This window comes from Aythya ferina (assembly GCF_964211825.1).
Source record: "Aythya ferina genome assembly, chromosome: 6".
In the NCBI taxonomy this organism is placed as follows: domain Eukaryota; kingdom Metazoa; phylum Chordata; class Aves; order Anseriformes; family Anatidae; genus Aythya; species Aythya ferina.
In genome coordinates, this window is record NC_140303.1 from 41,826,255 (window position 1) to 41,841,950 (window position 15,696).

Consider the following 15,696-nt stretch of genomic DNA (forward strand, 5'->3'; position numbering starts at 1 on the left):
TTTTGCACAGATGCAGAGTACTTTCACGAAGGCCATAAAACGAAGAACAAATCATGATCTGAAGTAATAAAAGTAACAATGCATCCTGGGGCTACATAAATAGGATCCTATCCTAGTTTTTGCCCTTCATTGTTTTTGCCCTTCATCCCCTGCAAAGACAGATCTAGGGGGTTATGGTTGACAGCAAGCTGAACGTGATCCAGCAGTGTGTCCTGGCAGCCAGGAGGGCCAACTGTGTCCTGGGGTGCATCAAGCACATCATTGCTAGTCAGTCAATGGAAGTTACTGTCCCGCTCTACTCTGCGTTGATGAGGCCTCACCTCCAGTACTGTGTGCAGTTCTGGGCACCACAATACAAAAAGGACTGCACTCCACCAGCACAGATTAGAGTGGGAGACTAGCAAGAGACAAAGTTACTTGCTAGTGGCTTTATGGTCATGTTCAGAGTGGGCAAAGCCACAGACTGTGAAACAACCCACTGCCCAGACAGAAGGTGGCTGGATCTAACCCAAAGAAAATGGGTTTTCTCTGAGGAGTGCACATATGTTTTATGAACTACCTTAAGCCTTGAAGTAATTTGCAACTTTAGGGAATAAGAGAACCACTATACATTAGGATGAAACTTAAGACATACTATCCCAGAAAACTGGCATGCTGACAACCCCAAAAGACAATTACAACTACAGACAAGATCAAAGAACTCAGAGGAACATTAAAAATTAAAACCCTGATGAAGCCTCAAGGAAAAGAACACATAAAAGAATAAGAAACTAAAAGTCTTTTAAAATAAGCTACACAATAAAATCTCCTGTAGAGAGCAGGAAACAGAAAAAGAGGTAAGTGATGTTATACCTTCACATTTAAGAGCAAAACATCACTTCACAGAAATTGCAGCACAAAATACTGTCTTTCTACTGCCTACTTTTCCCCTGCTTAAGAGACTCAGTGCCACCTGTGGATTCTTTGTAACATACTAAAACAAAAAAAAAAAAAATAAATTAAGCCTTCTGATCCACTTCTCTTTTATAGCATTCTGTATGTTTTGATTGGAAAGTTTGTTCAAGTAACTCCATTGACAAATACCAACCACATCTAGGTGTTTCACAGAAAAGGAAGAAAATTTATACTTACATACAGAACATAATACAATGAGAAGAAAATAATGCTGACAAACATCCTGACTGAAATTTGAGGAGAAGCAAAAAAAAAAAGGTGAAACTTTCAATGAAACTTTCAGTAATGCTCAGGGCCTCATCCAACCTGGCCTTGAACACCTCCAGGGATGGGGTATCCACAAGCTCTCTGGGCACCCTGATCAAGTGCCTCACCAACCTTTGAGTGAAGAATTTCCTCCTAACCTCTAATCTAAATCTCCCCTCTTTTAGTTTAAAACCATTCCCCCTCGTCCTGTCATCTGATTGAGCAAAGAGTAGCTCTCCATCTTTTTTATAAGATCCCTTTAAGTACTGAAAGGTCTCAATGAAGTCACACCGGAGCCTTCATTTCTTTAGGCTGAACAGCCCCAGATCTCAGCCTTTCTTCGAAGAAGTGCTCCAGCCCCTTGACCACCTTTGTAGCCCTCCTCTCAACTCGCTCTAACAGGTCATACTCCAGGTGGGGCCTCAAAATGGCAGAGTAGAGGGGGACTATCACACCTCTTCTGATGCAGCCCAGGATGCAGTTGGCCTTCTGGGCTGCAAATGTGCACTGCTCGCTTATGTTAAGCCTTTTGTCCAAATGCTAATATATAATGTCAATATATATTGTGATTATATATTATATACATATATATAATACATATTGTATGTAATATATATTAACAAGTTGCATATCATTAATATATATTTTATAGTATGTTTGTTCTTGAATATTTGTGTTTAAAATATACTTGGATTTTATAATTGCATAAATGAAAATGTTAATAAGTATAGACGTTATCTAGTGAAGTTATTGCTAGTAGTTCATAAACATGTACAAAGTTTAAAAAACAAGCAACAGAACATTTTGTATTGGCATAAATCACTTAAGAAGGCAACTGTTCACACAAATCTAAACATCATCTCAATTTTTTCAGGTGAATCCTAAGTTGTTTATGCATATTTACCTTATCTTTGATTTTATCAGCTCTGGTGTCCAAAAGCTGAGCTTTGCTTTGCTCCTGGTTGTATTTGCGACCTCCTGCTCCTGAGGTTGTAGTTTTCACTTGTCCTGCAGATACTGCAATGCTAGTGGATAGTACAGATGTGCTGACACCAGATACTGCAGTGGTACTGTTCCCATTCAGTGATCCATTTATACCTTAAAATGACAGATTTTACAAAGTGACACTTAAAAAAAAAAAAAAAAAAACGACACTAAAATAGCATGTTCTTTCTTTGTGATGCCCCAGTCACAGTAACCTAGCTCCAATAAAGCTTTAACATGACACTAGACTACTCACAATTAGATCCTATCATAATCTCAGTTTTGCCATCTAAGAATCACTTTGAATTGTTCATGGACTTACTTGAACAAAAACGTGCAGACCACCCCTCACCTGAAGGGCAAACAAATCTAATGCTGTAAGGTTAAAAAAAAGATCTGAAACCCAAGCCATCCTAGAGTTTAATCACGGACAAAAAAAACAAGATTCTCCAAAAAAAGATACAAAAACATACACAATCCAGTAAATATCTCACAGAACCATCTGCTTCAGATTTTGAAATATCAAAAACTCCAAAGAAAACCACAATAAGCCAAAGAAGTGTTTTCTAAGAAAATGTCCCTATAACCACATGAACTTGTTGCTCTGCAATCCCACAACTATTATCAGATTGATTTTGAAACACCTACAAGGTCCTAAAAGCTACCAGAACTATAACAAAAAAGCTGCTTGTACCTCAAACAAATATATGTTGTATTTTCAAAAGACATGAAGTATCACTACATAAAATAATAGTTTGAATTGTAAAAAAAATATTCTAATGTTAATGGGCTGGTTTTACCAAGATCATAGCCCTATCCCTTCTCCTCCATATCCTCCTGCACACAACTACCTTGGTATCTGCTTTTTATATGCAGAAATGCATTCAGTATGGAAGTACAGGCTCACAAATAAACCCATAAACATCCAAAAATCTTCCCCAGTATTCAGTCTCAGATAAATCATCAAAGGAAGAAGGATAAAAAATAGCATTAGCAAGGGCATTTTTGTTATTGAAAACCCATACTTGTATATTACACACTTTGCTGACAGAATAACTTCACAGAGAACTTTTAAGGAATGGGAAGCACACTGAGAAGTAGAGCTCAAATTCCACATCTTTCTGCACATGCACGAGTTTAATACACTCATTCAGCTTTAGCCATTACCTTTTTCTGTACTGCCACGACTATTTTTTCCTGTAGCTCTTGAGTGGAATGGAGTAGAATCGTGATTTTGTGCAGGAGGTGCAAACAACGGTGGAATTCCCAAGAGCGGTGGGAAGAAAGCTGCCCCAGAACGAGAGTGTGTATCTGCTGTCCGCCACCATTCTGCACCACAAAGCAAATGAAAAACAAACTTCAGCTTTTCCAATGACACACTGAAGTATTTCTGCAAGAATGTTCCAGTACATAGTTTAGAAAAGATTTTCTATTTTCTTTTTACTCTTCATCACAATTTAAAACACTTAGGAAAACACCAAATATGTTAAATCACATGAATTTCCTGTGGCAATTCTGGCTGTAAATCATTTAAGTCACTCCGATAAAGGTTTCGATTCAGTGTTGCTTATATGCATTCTGATAACAAATACATAAATAACAGAAAGCTACATGAGAGTGATCACAACAACATGAAAATGCTAGTCTTATAAAGAGAACAACATTCACAGGCTGTTACTGAATATTCATTATCACCTCACCAACCTTCCTAAAAAATCAGAACTATGGAAAAAACAAAAAAACAAAACAAAACAAAACAAAACAAAAAAACATATTTAAAGTCACCACTGCAATCTCAGTCCTTGAATGCTCTGGGGTCTCAACCCCCTTCCCCAGGAAATTACTTACTTAATCTCAAAAATTCTAGGTACTCTCCTGGAGCTCTATAGTCACTCTGAAAGTTTATACCCTTCGATTTGAAAACAGCCAACTGTTCATTTTTTCTCTGACGTCCTTTTTTATTCTTTCACAAGTAGCAATGAGGCCACTTTGTGACATGCTCTTCATAAAAGAAATTAATTTTGCTGAGTGAGAAATATTTAAAAAATAAAAATTCAATGCTAGTGTTGAATTCAGTGTCTAGTGTTTTGGTGTTTCTGTTGTTTAAAATTTTCATCTTAAATCATTACCTTTGTTTTCCAGCAAAATGAACTTTTAAGTGAGTTGCTACAAACCCTACAACATTTTTTTAAGTTCCTTAATAGAGCAACAACTATTTAGAATACTTATCTAACCCTTTTTGCAGGTTTCTGAAATTCCACAAGACCAAACTGTCTATAGCTATTCCGTGTAAAAAAAATGATCAGCCATTTAAGAGGTAAATATCTGCTGTGTGGTTCTTGACACAGAAACATGGGTTCCTGTGCTTTAAATAGGAGCCCAAAAGGAGTGTGCAGATTTGCCTAAAGGAATTTTTTTTGTGTGTCAGCCTTATTTTATAGTAATTGCTGCAATAGCTAAATAAATTTTTGGTGGAATAAACACCAAAACACTGGTTAACAATAAAACAAAACGCAAGCATAACTAAATAACTGCCTATCCAAATCTTTCTGAAGGAAAAAAAAAGTACTGCAGAAGTAGCTTTGCATAATTTCCGCATAAACAGCTGAGAAAGCACTAAAGTACTGAGTTCTGTATACCATAAGGATGACAACTGTCAAAAGTATAGAAATTGTTAATTTACGCATACACGTTACAAATTTCATTAAAAGACTTGGACCACATAGTAGAGCAAGATTTAGTCCAATGCATTAGGACATTTATTTTATTGTAATACGAAAGAGCACCAAGAAAGTAAAGAAAGTGAGCAATACTTACAGAAGCGTAAGGATGTTACACACAGTAATTAAGACCCTTATGAATACATAAAATGAAGAACATTTTCTGTAGTATTTTAGTATTAGTATTTAGTAACATCATACATTTTTTAGTATTTGTAAGTATTCAGCATCAGCATTTTGTTAATATATAAAATGCTAATAAACTTTAACCTGACAGTATCAATGGACACTGAAGTTTTCTTATCACTAAAAAATAAATGAATAAATAAATATGGCTACAACACCAACAATGAAAACAGAAGACTGGGCATCCTAGATCAACAACTCCAAAACTTTATTCATAGCCATGATAAGCAAGCTATAACTGGTCTGCAGAAAACTTAGCACTGCTCCGTTATCTTAAATTTGGAAACTGAAGATTGTGAACTGAGTGGTCCCACAAGCATACAGAATCATTGCCCTAAAACGTGCTAACCAAAATCAAAAATAATGGTCACTGGAATATATACAGATGTATATATGTGTACATATATATAATACACATACATGTACACACACACAATAGTGCATATGCAGACCAACTGCTACCAAATTCAGTTAACAGTCTACAGCAAGGTTATAACAGCTACGTACAACAAGACTGCCTGACATAACTACTTATATTAGCTATTTATTGTACTATCAAAATCTATGGAAAAGACTGCCTTTCAATGAGATAGCAAACCAAAATCCTATGATTCTTTTTTTCCTCATACACCTACCTAAACAGATATATAAATTTGAAAAAAGCATGACGTGAGTTTCTCAATTGTCAACTGAAACCCTTAAAAACATCACAGAAAGCCAGGTAATTGTCTAGGGTCATATGCAGACAAAGCTATTATTCCTACTTCAGAAAAAAAAATACAATTTACTCAGTGGAAAAAGCTCTTGCAAAATGAAATGAAGTCACAGGGAAGCTATGGGTATTTACCACCCCTTAGGGGGGAAAAAAAAAAAAGTGTCTGTTACTTTACTGCACTAACACAAGATAGCTGGTACAATTGAAAGGACTTTTAAAGTAAGAAAAAAAAATAAAAAAATCTCACAATGAAAACATTATAAATGTATCAGTACTGTATCAACTTTTTGAAGCTAATTTACCACTCCTTAAGAGGCTTTTGGTTTTTGCAGGTTATACACATAGTATCTCGTGTGACATTTGTAACTGAAGAAGTCTGTGGCTTACATGAAACTAAATTTTAAAATACTAGCAGAACTCTTTGTTGTATTTGCTTTAGGCTTTTGCCAGTCCCTAACCTCACCCTTCCCCAAATTCTACTTAAGGGGGAGATTGGGAGGGACCACAAGAGCAGCATAGGTCTCTCGAGGAACCTCACTTTCTGGTAGGAATTTCTCTCTTTGAAGCTACAGAAAAGTAATTTAAGAAAGCATCTTGACTTACTATGTACTTTGGAGAATGTTCTACAAAACCTATATACATTAGAAAGCTTGGTTCTCTGACATACTATTTAAAAAGTATACAATACTTTTACAGACGAAAAATCTCTCTTTACCCAAGGAATAATCCACAGTGCAGCACCCTCCCTGAGTTACAGCATCCCAAGAGCAGAACATTCACACTGAGGCAGGATGGCATATCAGTTACGACCACATACTTCAGTAGGATCAGTCCAGGCAGGAACACTTCCACACCAATGCTTACGGCCTTAAACCACCCTGTTTTCAGAAGTTGACCTCATCTCCCTATCACAGCACAATATGGATGTAAAGTGGGGGTGGGGAGAAGAAAACTTTGACAGAGCTCACAAAAAGAAGTCAAATTCAATTTCCTTTTTCAGGTTTGGACACAACTTCTGCCATTAAGTGTGACAGACAAAAAGCATGTTTACAGAGGAAAACAAGTCTATCTTGTTATTGGCTGAGTACTTTCAAACATTGTCCTTATGCAATCAGCACAACAGGTAACGATCAAGGATGTTGCATTGTGATGGAAGGAATAAAAAGGATCACATAGTACTTGGATTTAAATGGTTCTTAGAAGACCATTGTGAGAACATCCTTCCTGAAAAACTCAGGACATATACAACGTATTTTCTTCTTCTCATCAATGTTGCCTAGGACTTAAACAAAGCCCACACTCTGAAGTCTACAAAGTTTGCTTAGTAGATGAGGACAGTTAGCCTTCTTCTTTGGTTTAATATTCTTTGCAACAATGTTTACCTGGAAAAGGTGCTAGCTGGGGATGTGCTGCTAAGGCTGTGGGTGTACCAAGTATTCCCAAGCCACCAAACTCTGAATACCCTGAGCTGGCTGCATGCAGGCCAAAGACTGGGTGGCTGACCACTGGGAAGGCACTCGACACAGTGGACAGGTTACACGGCTGTTCCCCAGCTGTTCTGAACATATATCCTGAGGGGAAAAAACAACACTTGAAATTGCACTATCAAAACAGATGCAACATCATGTGAAGTCCAACCTCAATCATTAGAGAATTTATTCATTTTTTAATTTTAAAATCTAACGTTAAATTTCACATATTGTATCTTCTAGCACTGTTCTATTTCTCCACAAAAAGTATCTGAAAACTTTAGCATCTCTAACAAAAGGTCTGTAAGTAAAAATGAAAAAGCGGCATCATATTTGCCACAGCAAATTCTGTTAGCAGTGGGAAGGGGTCTGTTCCCTTAACATAACAGGGTTAGAAATGGAGGGAGATCATTTTATTAGCAGAACTATATGAAGTACCTATCCTTAATAGACATGAAATCTGCTTCAGGGGCCTACAGTACACAAGCTAATAATGATGTACGCAAAATAACAGATGCATTGTGCATATTTTAGAAATTATAAAATTCAACTCAAAAATCCTAGTAACTAGTCATTTTTGATGTTTAAAATGAAATCTATGTAAGTCAACTTTAAAAAAAAAAAAACAAAAAACAATTTAAAGAAACTTCATTCATCACAAGCAAATTATCTATCCATTCTAATGTACTTCTAGGTACAGTTTCTACCTGTATCAAGCATAAAAACAGAATTTCTAGGGAAGCAATTAACTTTGCCTTGTAGAAGTTGTGAAACTGGTTTTATACTGTATGTGCACTACATTTCACATTTTTAGCTACAGTTGTAGATTACTTGCATTGAATTAAACGTAGCTCAATTTCCAAAGAGGATGCAAAAAATTAGTTTTAAATGGCAAATATACATTTGCTCCTAATTCTTTTCCCACAGAGGTTAATTCTAATCTGATACTATTTCTTCTTTCAACTTCATTTATAACACATAGAATACTAACTTGCAATCACATGATCAAACAGGAAACATTTGTCTGACTTCTATCAGAAGTTATGCTGCCTGATTTTACCAGTCTGTTTAAAGCTACAAGCTTCCATGTATGTGCCCTCCATTTTGACAAGACAATTCTTCTTTTCTTGTCTGCCTAGTGAAAGTCTTAAAGCTCTGCCTTAAAGCAAAATATCCATTTCAGAAAACTGTTTTTTTTTTTGATATATTACACCTAATTTGATTTAAATAATATTGTATGAAAAGTCTATAAAGAGCGACATTTTTAAACAACTTTATATGTGGCGTGCTGAAGTGTTTTATCCTGGCATCCATGCTGTTTAATTTTATCAATGACCTGGAAGAAGGAATTGGGTACTTTCTCATTAAGTTTGGGGAAGGCACTTGAAGACCCGGCTGTCATTCAGGGGGACCTGGATACATTGGCAGAATGGACTGGCAAGAACCATACACAACTCAATAAGGACAAAAGCAAAGTCTTGCACATAGGAAGGAACAATTCATTGGAATAATACAGGCTGCAAACTAACTGGTTGGGAAGTAGCTCTACAGAAAGACCCTATGAGTTTTGGTAGATACCAAGCCACAAATCAGCCAGCAGGACTACAGGAACAGAGCATGGGAAGTTAATACCCCTTAAATCAGTGCTCTGCAGACTTAATTTAAAATACTGCATAATGTATTAGATCGCCAGTACATCAAAAACATCAACCTTAGAGCTGACCTTTCTTTGGTTTAGAGGACAGACTAGATGACCTCCTGAAGTCCCTTCCAAGATGAATTTTAAAGTGATCTGTGTCTACAGATATGCATATACCGTACATAGTTCCAAATAAACAAGTAGCAACTGCTAGAAGCACTCTAGCTATGGAGACTGAAATTCTAGTAAGGCCCATTTACTGTACTTCTCTGCAGGATTTTAATTAGCCTATCAAATCACCAGCAGAGTGCTATCACTTGCTACAGCCTATGCAGCTTGAATTTCTCTATGTTTTGCTATATGAATAAGATTACATCCAATATACATAAAAAGAGTCTCAATGTAAGGACCTTAAACATCCAATGACATAGACAGTAAGATCGAGTGCACCCTCAGCAAATTTGCTGCATGACACCAAGCTGAGTGGTGCAGTTGATACAATAGAAGGAAGGGATGCATGCCCTCATGGGGCCCCACTTGGAGTCCTGCGTCCAGGACTGGAGACGCAGCATCAGAAGGGTGTGGGGCTGTGAGCGCGGGTCGAGAGGAGGCCACAAAGATGCTCAGAGGGCTGGAGCACCTCTCTATGAAGAGAGGTTGAGAGATCTGGGGCTGTTCAGCCTAAAGAAATGAAGGCTCCGGTGTGACTTCATTGAGACCTTTCAGTACTTAAAGGGATCTTATAAAAAAGATGGAGAGCTACTCTTTGCTCAATCAGATGACAGGACGAGGGGGAATGGTTTTAAACTAAAAGAGGGGAGATTTAGATTAGAGGTTAGGAGGAAATTCTTCACTCAAAGGTTGGTGAGGCACTTGATCAGGGTGCCCAGAGAGCTTGTGGATACCCCATCCCTGGAGGTGTTCAAGGCCAGGTTGGATGAGGCCCTGAGCAACCTCATCTTGTGTGTGGCATTCCTTCTTATGGCAGGGGGGTTGGAACTAGATGATCTATGAGGTCCCTACCAACCCAAGACATTCTATTCTTTGATTAAAAATGTACCCATTTGCCCTATCCGCAAAATAGCACAAAGTTTCCAGAAAGCACATTTCTTGCAGAGGGGTGGACAATAACCCCCCTCTACTCCCTAGGCACTGTTCATTGGGGAAGGGCAGCATATTTTGCTCCTAGATAACAAGTGACAGTATAGGGAGTATGTTCCAATAATTGTTTTTTACATGGTGACTGTAACACATTTTTTGAAAAGATCATTTCAGAAATTTTTGTACTTTTCCTTCATTCAGACCCTGGAATTTTCCTTTGTGCCACCAGGTCCTGCCACCATCTTTACTTTAAAATTTCTAAAGCAGGTTCTGACCCAAGTCAATACCCTCTACTAACCAGTTTTAGAACACAACTGTTCAGTTGCAATAAATCTATCGAGTCCAACCGCCTGACCACTTCAGGGCTAACCAAGAGTTAAAGCATATTGTAAGGGAATTAACCAAATGCCTCTTGAACATGGACAGGCATGGAACATCAATCACCATGCTAGGAAGTATGTTCCAGCATGTGATAACACTCATGGTAAAGAAATTTTACCTAATTTTAACAGCCCATTTCACAAAGAAACAAACTAATTCTAGAAAACCCTTTCTACCATCATGCCAATGAGATAAACTTATAAATTTCAGAATGTAAACAATGAGTACATGACATCAGCTTGTGAAGTTCATCATCCTTATCATACATAAAAAAATTAGATCGCTTTATACTATACTATATACAAAAAAAGCATTACAAGTATGGCCATAAAAAAATACAGCTCTGTGTGCTATCTAAGCCAACATCTGATGTGTCCAGAAAACAGAGGCCATCAATGTCTAAATATGCATTTAGAAATATGGAAGAAATAAAACAATTGTTTGCTTGTAACAATAAACCAGATTGTAATGACACTTCTCTATTTCATAGAACATCAGTCTGTCCAGCAATGAATTCTAGCTTTTTTTTTTCCCTTCAAGTTACTAACCTACTATAGACACATTCTGCATCCCGAAGCTTAACATTGAATTGCACTCCTTAGCATTCTTGACTTTCTTCAAAATTTTGATTTTTTTTTTATTTATCATAGTTTTTGAAATTTTACTAGCCACTACAAAGGTAAATGATTGAAAGCACTCCTCCAAAGGGCAATATCCATTTCAACAATGCTGGTCTCTTAGTAACAAGGAATGATAACTATGAATGCCTTTGTTAATATAAATGAACTTCATGGTACAATATATTGAGGTATTCAAACCTCAATAAGGTATAAACACTTAATTAATGCCTAAAAATATAAAGCATCAGTGCATCAACCAGTAAAAATAAAAAAATAATTTGTTATTTCTAACCATGCCAAGGGCACTCCAGCTTATACCACAAATCTAGAGAACTGCTTAGAGTGACAGCAATTTGTTTTCACCTTGTGTTGTTTATTAATCATTACAGTACTATCAAAGTTTGTCTTCTACATGCTTTCCAACACCAGACTCTAGATCCTCCAAACATTCTGTTTGGAGGGCATGTAAAATTTCATAATACGTCCCACAGCATAGAACTTGAAAACATGGAAAAGGCTGGAAAATGGTTTATATATACACACAGTAACAATCCTCCAATCTCAAAATAATAATAATTTTAAAAGCCGTCATCAGACCAGAGAAATGTCCAAAATATCTGCTATTTTAAATGAAAGCAAAGCACTGGGTATTTCATTAAAAGACCCACTCAAAGAGGGGGAGAAAGTAGGGGTTGTATCATTTTAATAGCCTCTGACTATGCTCTCAAGGAAACAAGTACACAGATAAAAAACATGAACGCAACAGCAAGGACTCCACCTTTAACTTAACTTCATAAATCACAAGCAAAAAAGAAACTAGTCAAACTAATTTTCTGGGAAAAAAATAAATTTTCAAAACGGACCAACAAAACTACTCCACTGACAAAGTGTCCTGGTTTCAGTTAAAACAGAATTAATTTTCTTCCTAGTAGCTGGTGGAATGCTGTGTTTTGGCTTAGGATGAGAAGAGTGCTGATAACACCCCGATGTTTTAATTGTTGCAGAGCAGTGCTTATACCAAGCCAAGGACACCTCAGACTTTTGCTCTGTCCTGCCAACAGGCAGGCTGGGGGTGCAGTAAGAGCTGGGAGGGGACAGACCCAGGACAGCTGACCCAAACTAGCCAAAGGGGTATTCCATACCATCTGACGTCATGCTAAACAATATATAGGGGTGGCTAGCCGGGAGGAGGGGGCCGGACTGCTCGGGGTTAGGCTGGGCATCGGTCAGCGGGTGGTGAGCAATTGTATTGTGCATCACTTGTTTGTACATATTATTATTATTTTCCTATTATCACCATTGTAACATTATTGTTATTATTGTTATTATTATTTTGTTATTATTATTTTCCTGTCTTATTAAACTGTCTTTATCTCAACTCACGGGCTTCACTTTCCATTTCTCTCCCCCGTCCCAGAGAGGGAGGGGTGAGGGTGAGCGAACGGCTGCGTGGTATTTAGCTGCCAGCCGGGTTAAACCACGACACAAAGCCAATGCAGAATTCAGGCAGAAACACAGCAGATAAACTTGCAAACTTGAAAGAGTGAAATATATAAAGAACATACAAAAGAGTACCAACCTACTAAGCCATATTTTAAAAAGTATCAATCACATATTAAAAGCCTCAATGGGAGTGCCGTAAGAACTACCACATGCTTAATGTTGTTTTAAAATCAAATTATTTAGATGCTCAAATACAACAGTCACCTTCAGCCTCCAGCATCCAAAAAGCACTACGCTGAAATTTATTAGAAACATTGAAAGAAATAGATCCCAACCTCATGGTTGGAAAAAACAATTAAAACTAACCATTAACCTGCATAGTCTTAATTAGCAAGCATCAGATGAAAGAGAATTGTAAAACTCTTGAATACTTGAGATAACCCTAAAGAAACACTCAGCTCTGGTAATACCAAAATGCTAAGACCAAACTGTTCAGCTTTAAACAGTTTTACATGCTGCTATAATGACACCTCATAAAGATAAAACACTACATTATGGTAACATTTACTCATGTAAGAAAAGGCTATTGACTTGTACTCTTCCCAAGTTGCTAGGAAATATATCTATACATTTTTTATCTTAGGTAATACTGACTCTTTTAAAAATTAAATTAAAAGATTTTCAACTGGGACTTAAATTCATGGTAATCCACTACTGTTCAGAATAAACTTGGGCTCTTGAGGTAGAGTGAGCAAGAATGTTTTCTCCAAGCTGAGAAACCCTTCTGCGCTAGTATAGTACAACAAGTAAATTCTGAGTGTCCTCTACAGCCTAAGCATGTTCATTTGAAACTTCCTAAAGAAGACAACTAGAAAACAGATATGTATACCTGGAATCAAGCTTTATCTATTTATTTTAATTAGTCTAAAGCCAGCCAGAAAAGATGCTTAAGCTTAAATTGATCCAGAACAAATAACAATGTTTTTAATTTTCAGTAGTCCACTACAAACTTACCTTGAAAAGACATGTTGTGTTCAGTAGCATATGCCATTAGAAACAGTTCTCCATGGTAGTTCTCAGAATGTACTACAAGTTAATTTACATAGGACTATAAACATATAATCCCAAAGTGAAGATTTATGAGACTCAATTACCTCTCCTCACTGTATTTACTTTATAGGTATTACAACATCTAATTGTGTGTCTTCTGTAGTGCTGTGCATGTAGAGGATTTATAGTTAAACACAATGAACAAAATAAAACTCGTCTGTAAGAAGTTGAAAAAAGTAGTAATGAAACTAGGCTGTCAGTTTTTGTCTTCACTGGAAAATTCAGTTAGCCCTTTGCTTAGGTAGCCCTTTCGTTTTAACCTCAACTTTAAAGAAAAAAAAGTTTCATTTTTGTCCAGCAACTGATAGTTAAAGAGACTGATAGCAACTATCTGTATTCATGAGTTCTTTCCTTTATTTTTTTTTTTTTAAATGGTTAAATCCCTTGCCTGCTGCATCTGATCTTTTGTATATGCTCTCTCAAGGACACTTTGTATTCCTAAAAAGAAGCTGGAATGTAGTTTACTATCAATACTGTCCCATCAGTTTTATTTAGGAGTACATTCATTCCTCTACCTGACACAACAGTACACTGTGGTTACTGTTGCATCCACTCTGAAAAGGTATACATTGTTCTAGAGAAATTTTGCAGAAATGTTCATGCTGTCAACCAGCCAAACATAGTTTTCTCATGAATGATCCATAACTAGAACAGTAATTTCATTAAGTCAAAACTTTTCTGACTGTATAGGATACTCTGTAGATGAGATACATTAGTATCCTAGTCTGTTTCCAAACTTTGTTATTCACTTCTGTGATCTTACATTATTTATATAAAAATATGAGTATGTCCATCAGTCTCATTCTGATAATCAAAGTATGTTAGCTTTTAAAAATCTTTTTTTTTTCACATTTAATAATCTCTTAAGAACAATCAACTATTCTAATAGAAGGTTAAAGGCATCTCAATCTGTGCATTAGAATAGAAGGGTCCCTTTTTATTCCAATTCCTTCTACTAATTTTCTTTGCAATAATCAAGTCTTTTAAGTAGCCTCTGTTATAAACTTGATTGCGTACCCTGTCAGTTTCCAGGGTGCATGGTTGAGCTAGGACTGAGAGTCTTTATGCTTTGCCAGGAGATTACACTACAATAAAAGGTTACTCCAGCATATTTCAAGGTTTTATATTTATATGTGTATATTTTAAAAATTCACTCCCCAAAAAGAAGAAAGAAACGGCAAGGATGAGCTAGTTAATTCACCACTTCTTGCTTTGTTGATAACTCACATGATTCAGCAGTTGAAAGGAAAGTTTAATTTACAAAAATGATATCCTTGCATGGAGAAATCTTCCATATGAATTTCTGATTCAATCCAAGATGTTTGGCTAGTCAAGTTTATGTAAGACTATGGAATTTTGAAGTTCAGCTTTTCCATCACAACTTCCATTAGAATAAACTATTTCTCCAGATATAAAAACAGAGTAGGGACTAGGCTTGAATGCTGAGAACATGATGCATAGTCCAGAAGTTTATATCTGAACCTGAAAAGTGGGAGCAAGTCTGCTAAATGAATTTGTAAAACAGTCCCCACTACTGAGGCAGTTCTGCAAACTGTAAAGTTCTTTCACTTTTAAAATGTATAAATCATTTTAATCCCTTAATACATAAGCACTATGCAAAATATATACCGATATGAATTTCCATCCTAAAAATAACCAAAAAATGAACATTTTATTTTGATGCATCTATGAAACCTTAGTATATTTGACCAAGCATTAATAATTCCAAGTATTTGCAAACACTAAAATCACATTGCAATATATACTTGAGTTATTCTTACCACATGTGTTGATTGTGGAACTCAGTGATGCAGCTCCAGTGGTAAGGCCACCCTTGGAAACTGCAGAAGGAACAGAAGGTGTAGAAGACACTGGAGATGAAGTAGCTGCATTAGATGAGATCGACGAGGACGTTAACCGCTCTCCAGACTCCATATCTGTAAAAGAGAAGAAAAACGTCTACTTTCTGCAGCAGGAAATGAAATCACAGGTGGGCCTACAGGATTGTCTGTGCTGACCATGTTGCAGGAACTGCACTTGACTCAAGCGGTTTCCTGAGAGACCTTCAGGTGAGAGCTACACCACATGAAGAGCACTCAGTTATAAGAGGAATCCAGCGTAACTGCAG

General features: G+C 36.7%; 1 protein-coding gene across 11 annotated transcripts in view; it reads right to left on the minus strand.

Moving 5' to 3' along the window:
- The window catches only part of BAZ2B (bromodomain adjacent to zinc finger domain 2B), a 128,087-nt gene that overhangs the window by 58,326 nt on the left and 54,065 nt on the right, over positions 1 to 15,696 (minus strand). For all 11 annotated transcript variants that reach the window (XM_084523952.1, XM_084523950.1, XM_084523955.1 and 8 more), the window contains 3 exons: positions 15,350 to 15,505; positions 3,352 to 3,513; positions 2,105 to 2,298 (listed from right to left, as the gene is read on the minus strand). In XM_084523952.1, the coding sequence (XP_084380078.1) occupies positions 2,105 to 2,298; positions 3,352 to 3,513; positions 15,350 to 15,503 (510 nt within the window). In that variant the 5' untranslated portion in view covers positions 15,504 to 15,505. The remainder of the gene's footprint in view (positions 1 to 2,104; positions 2,299 to 3,351; positions 3,514 to 15,349; positions 15,506 to 15,696) is intronic.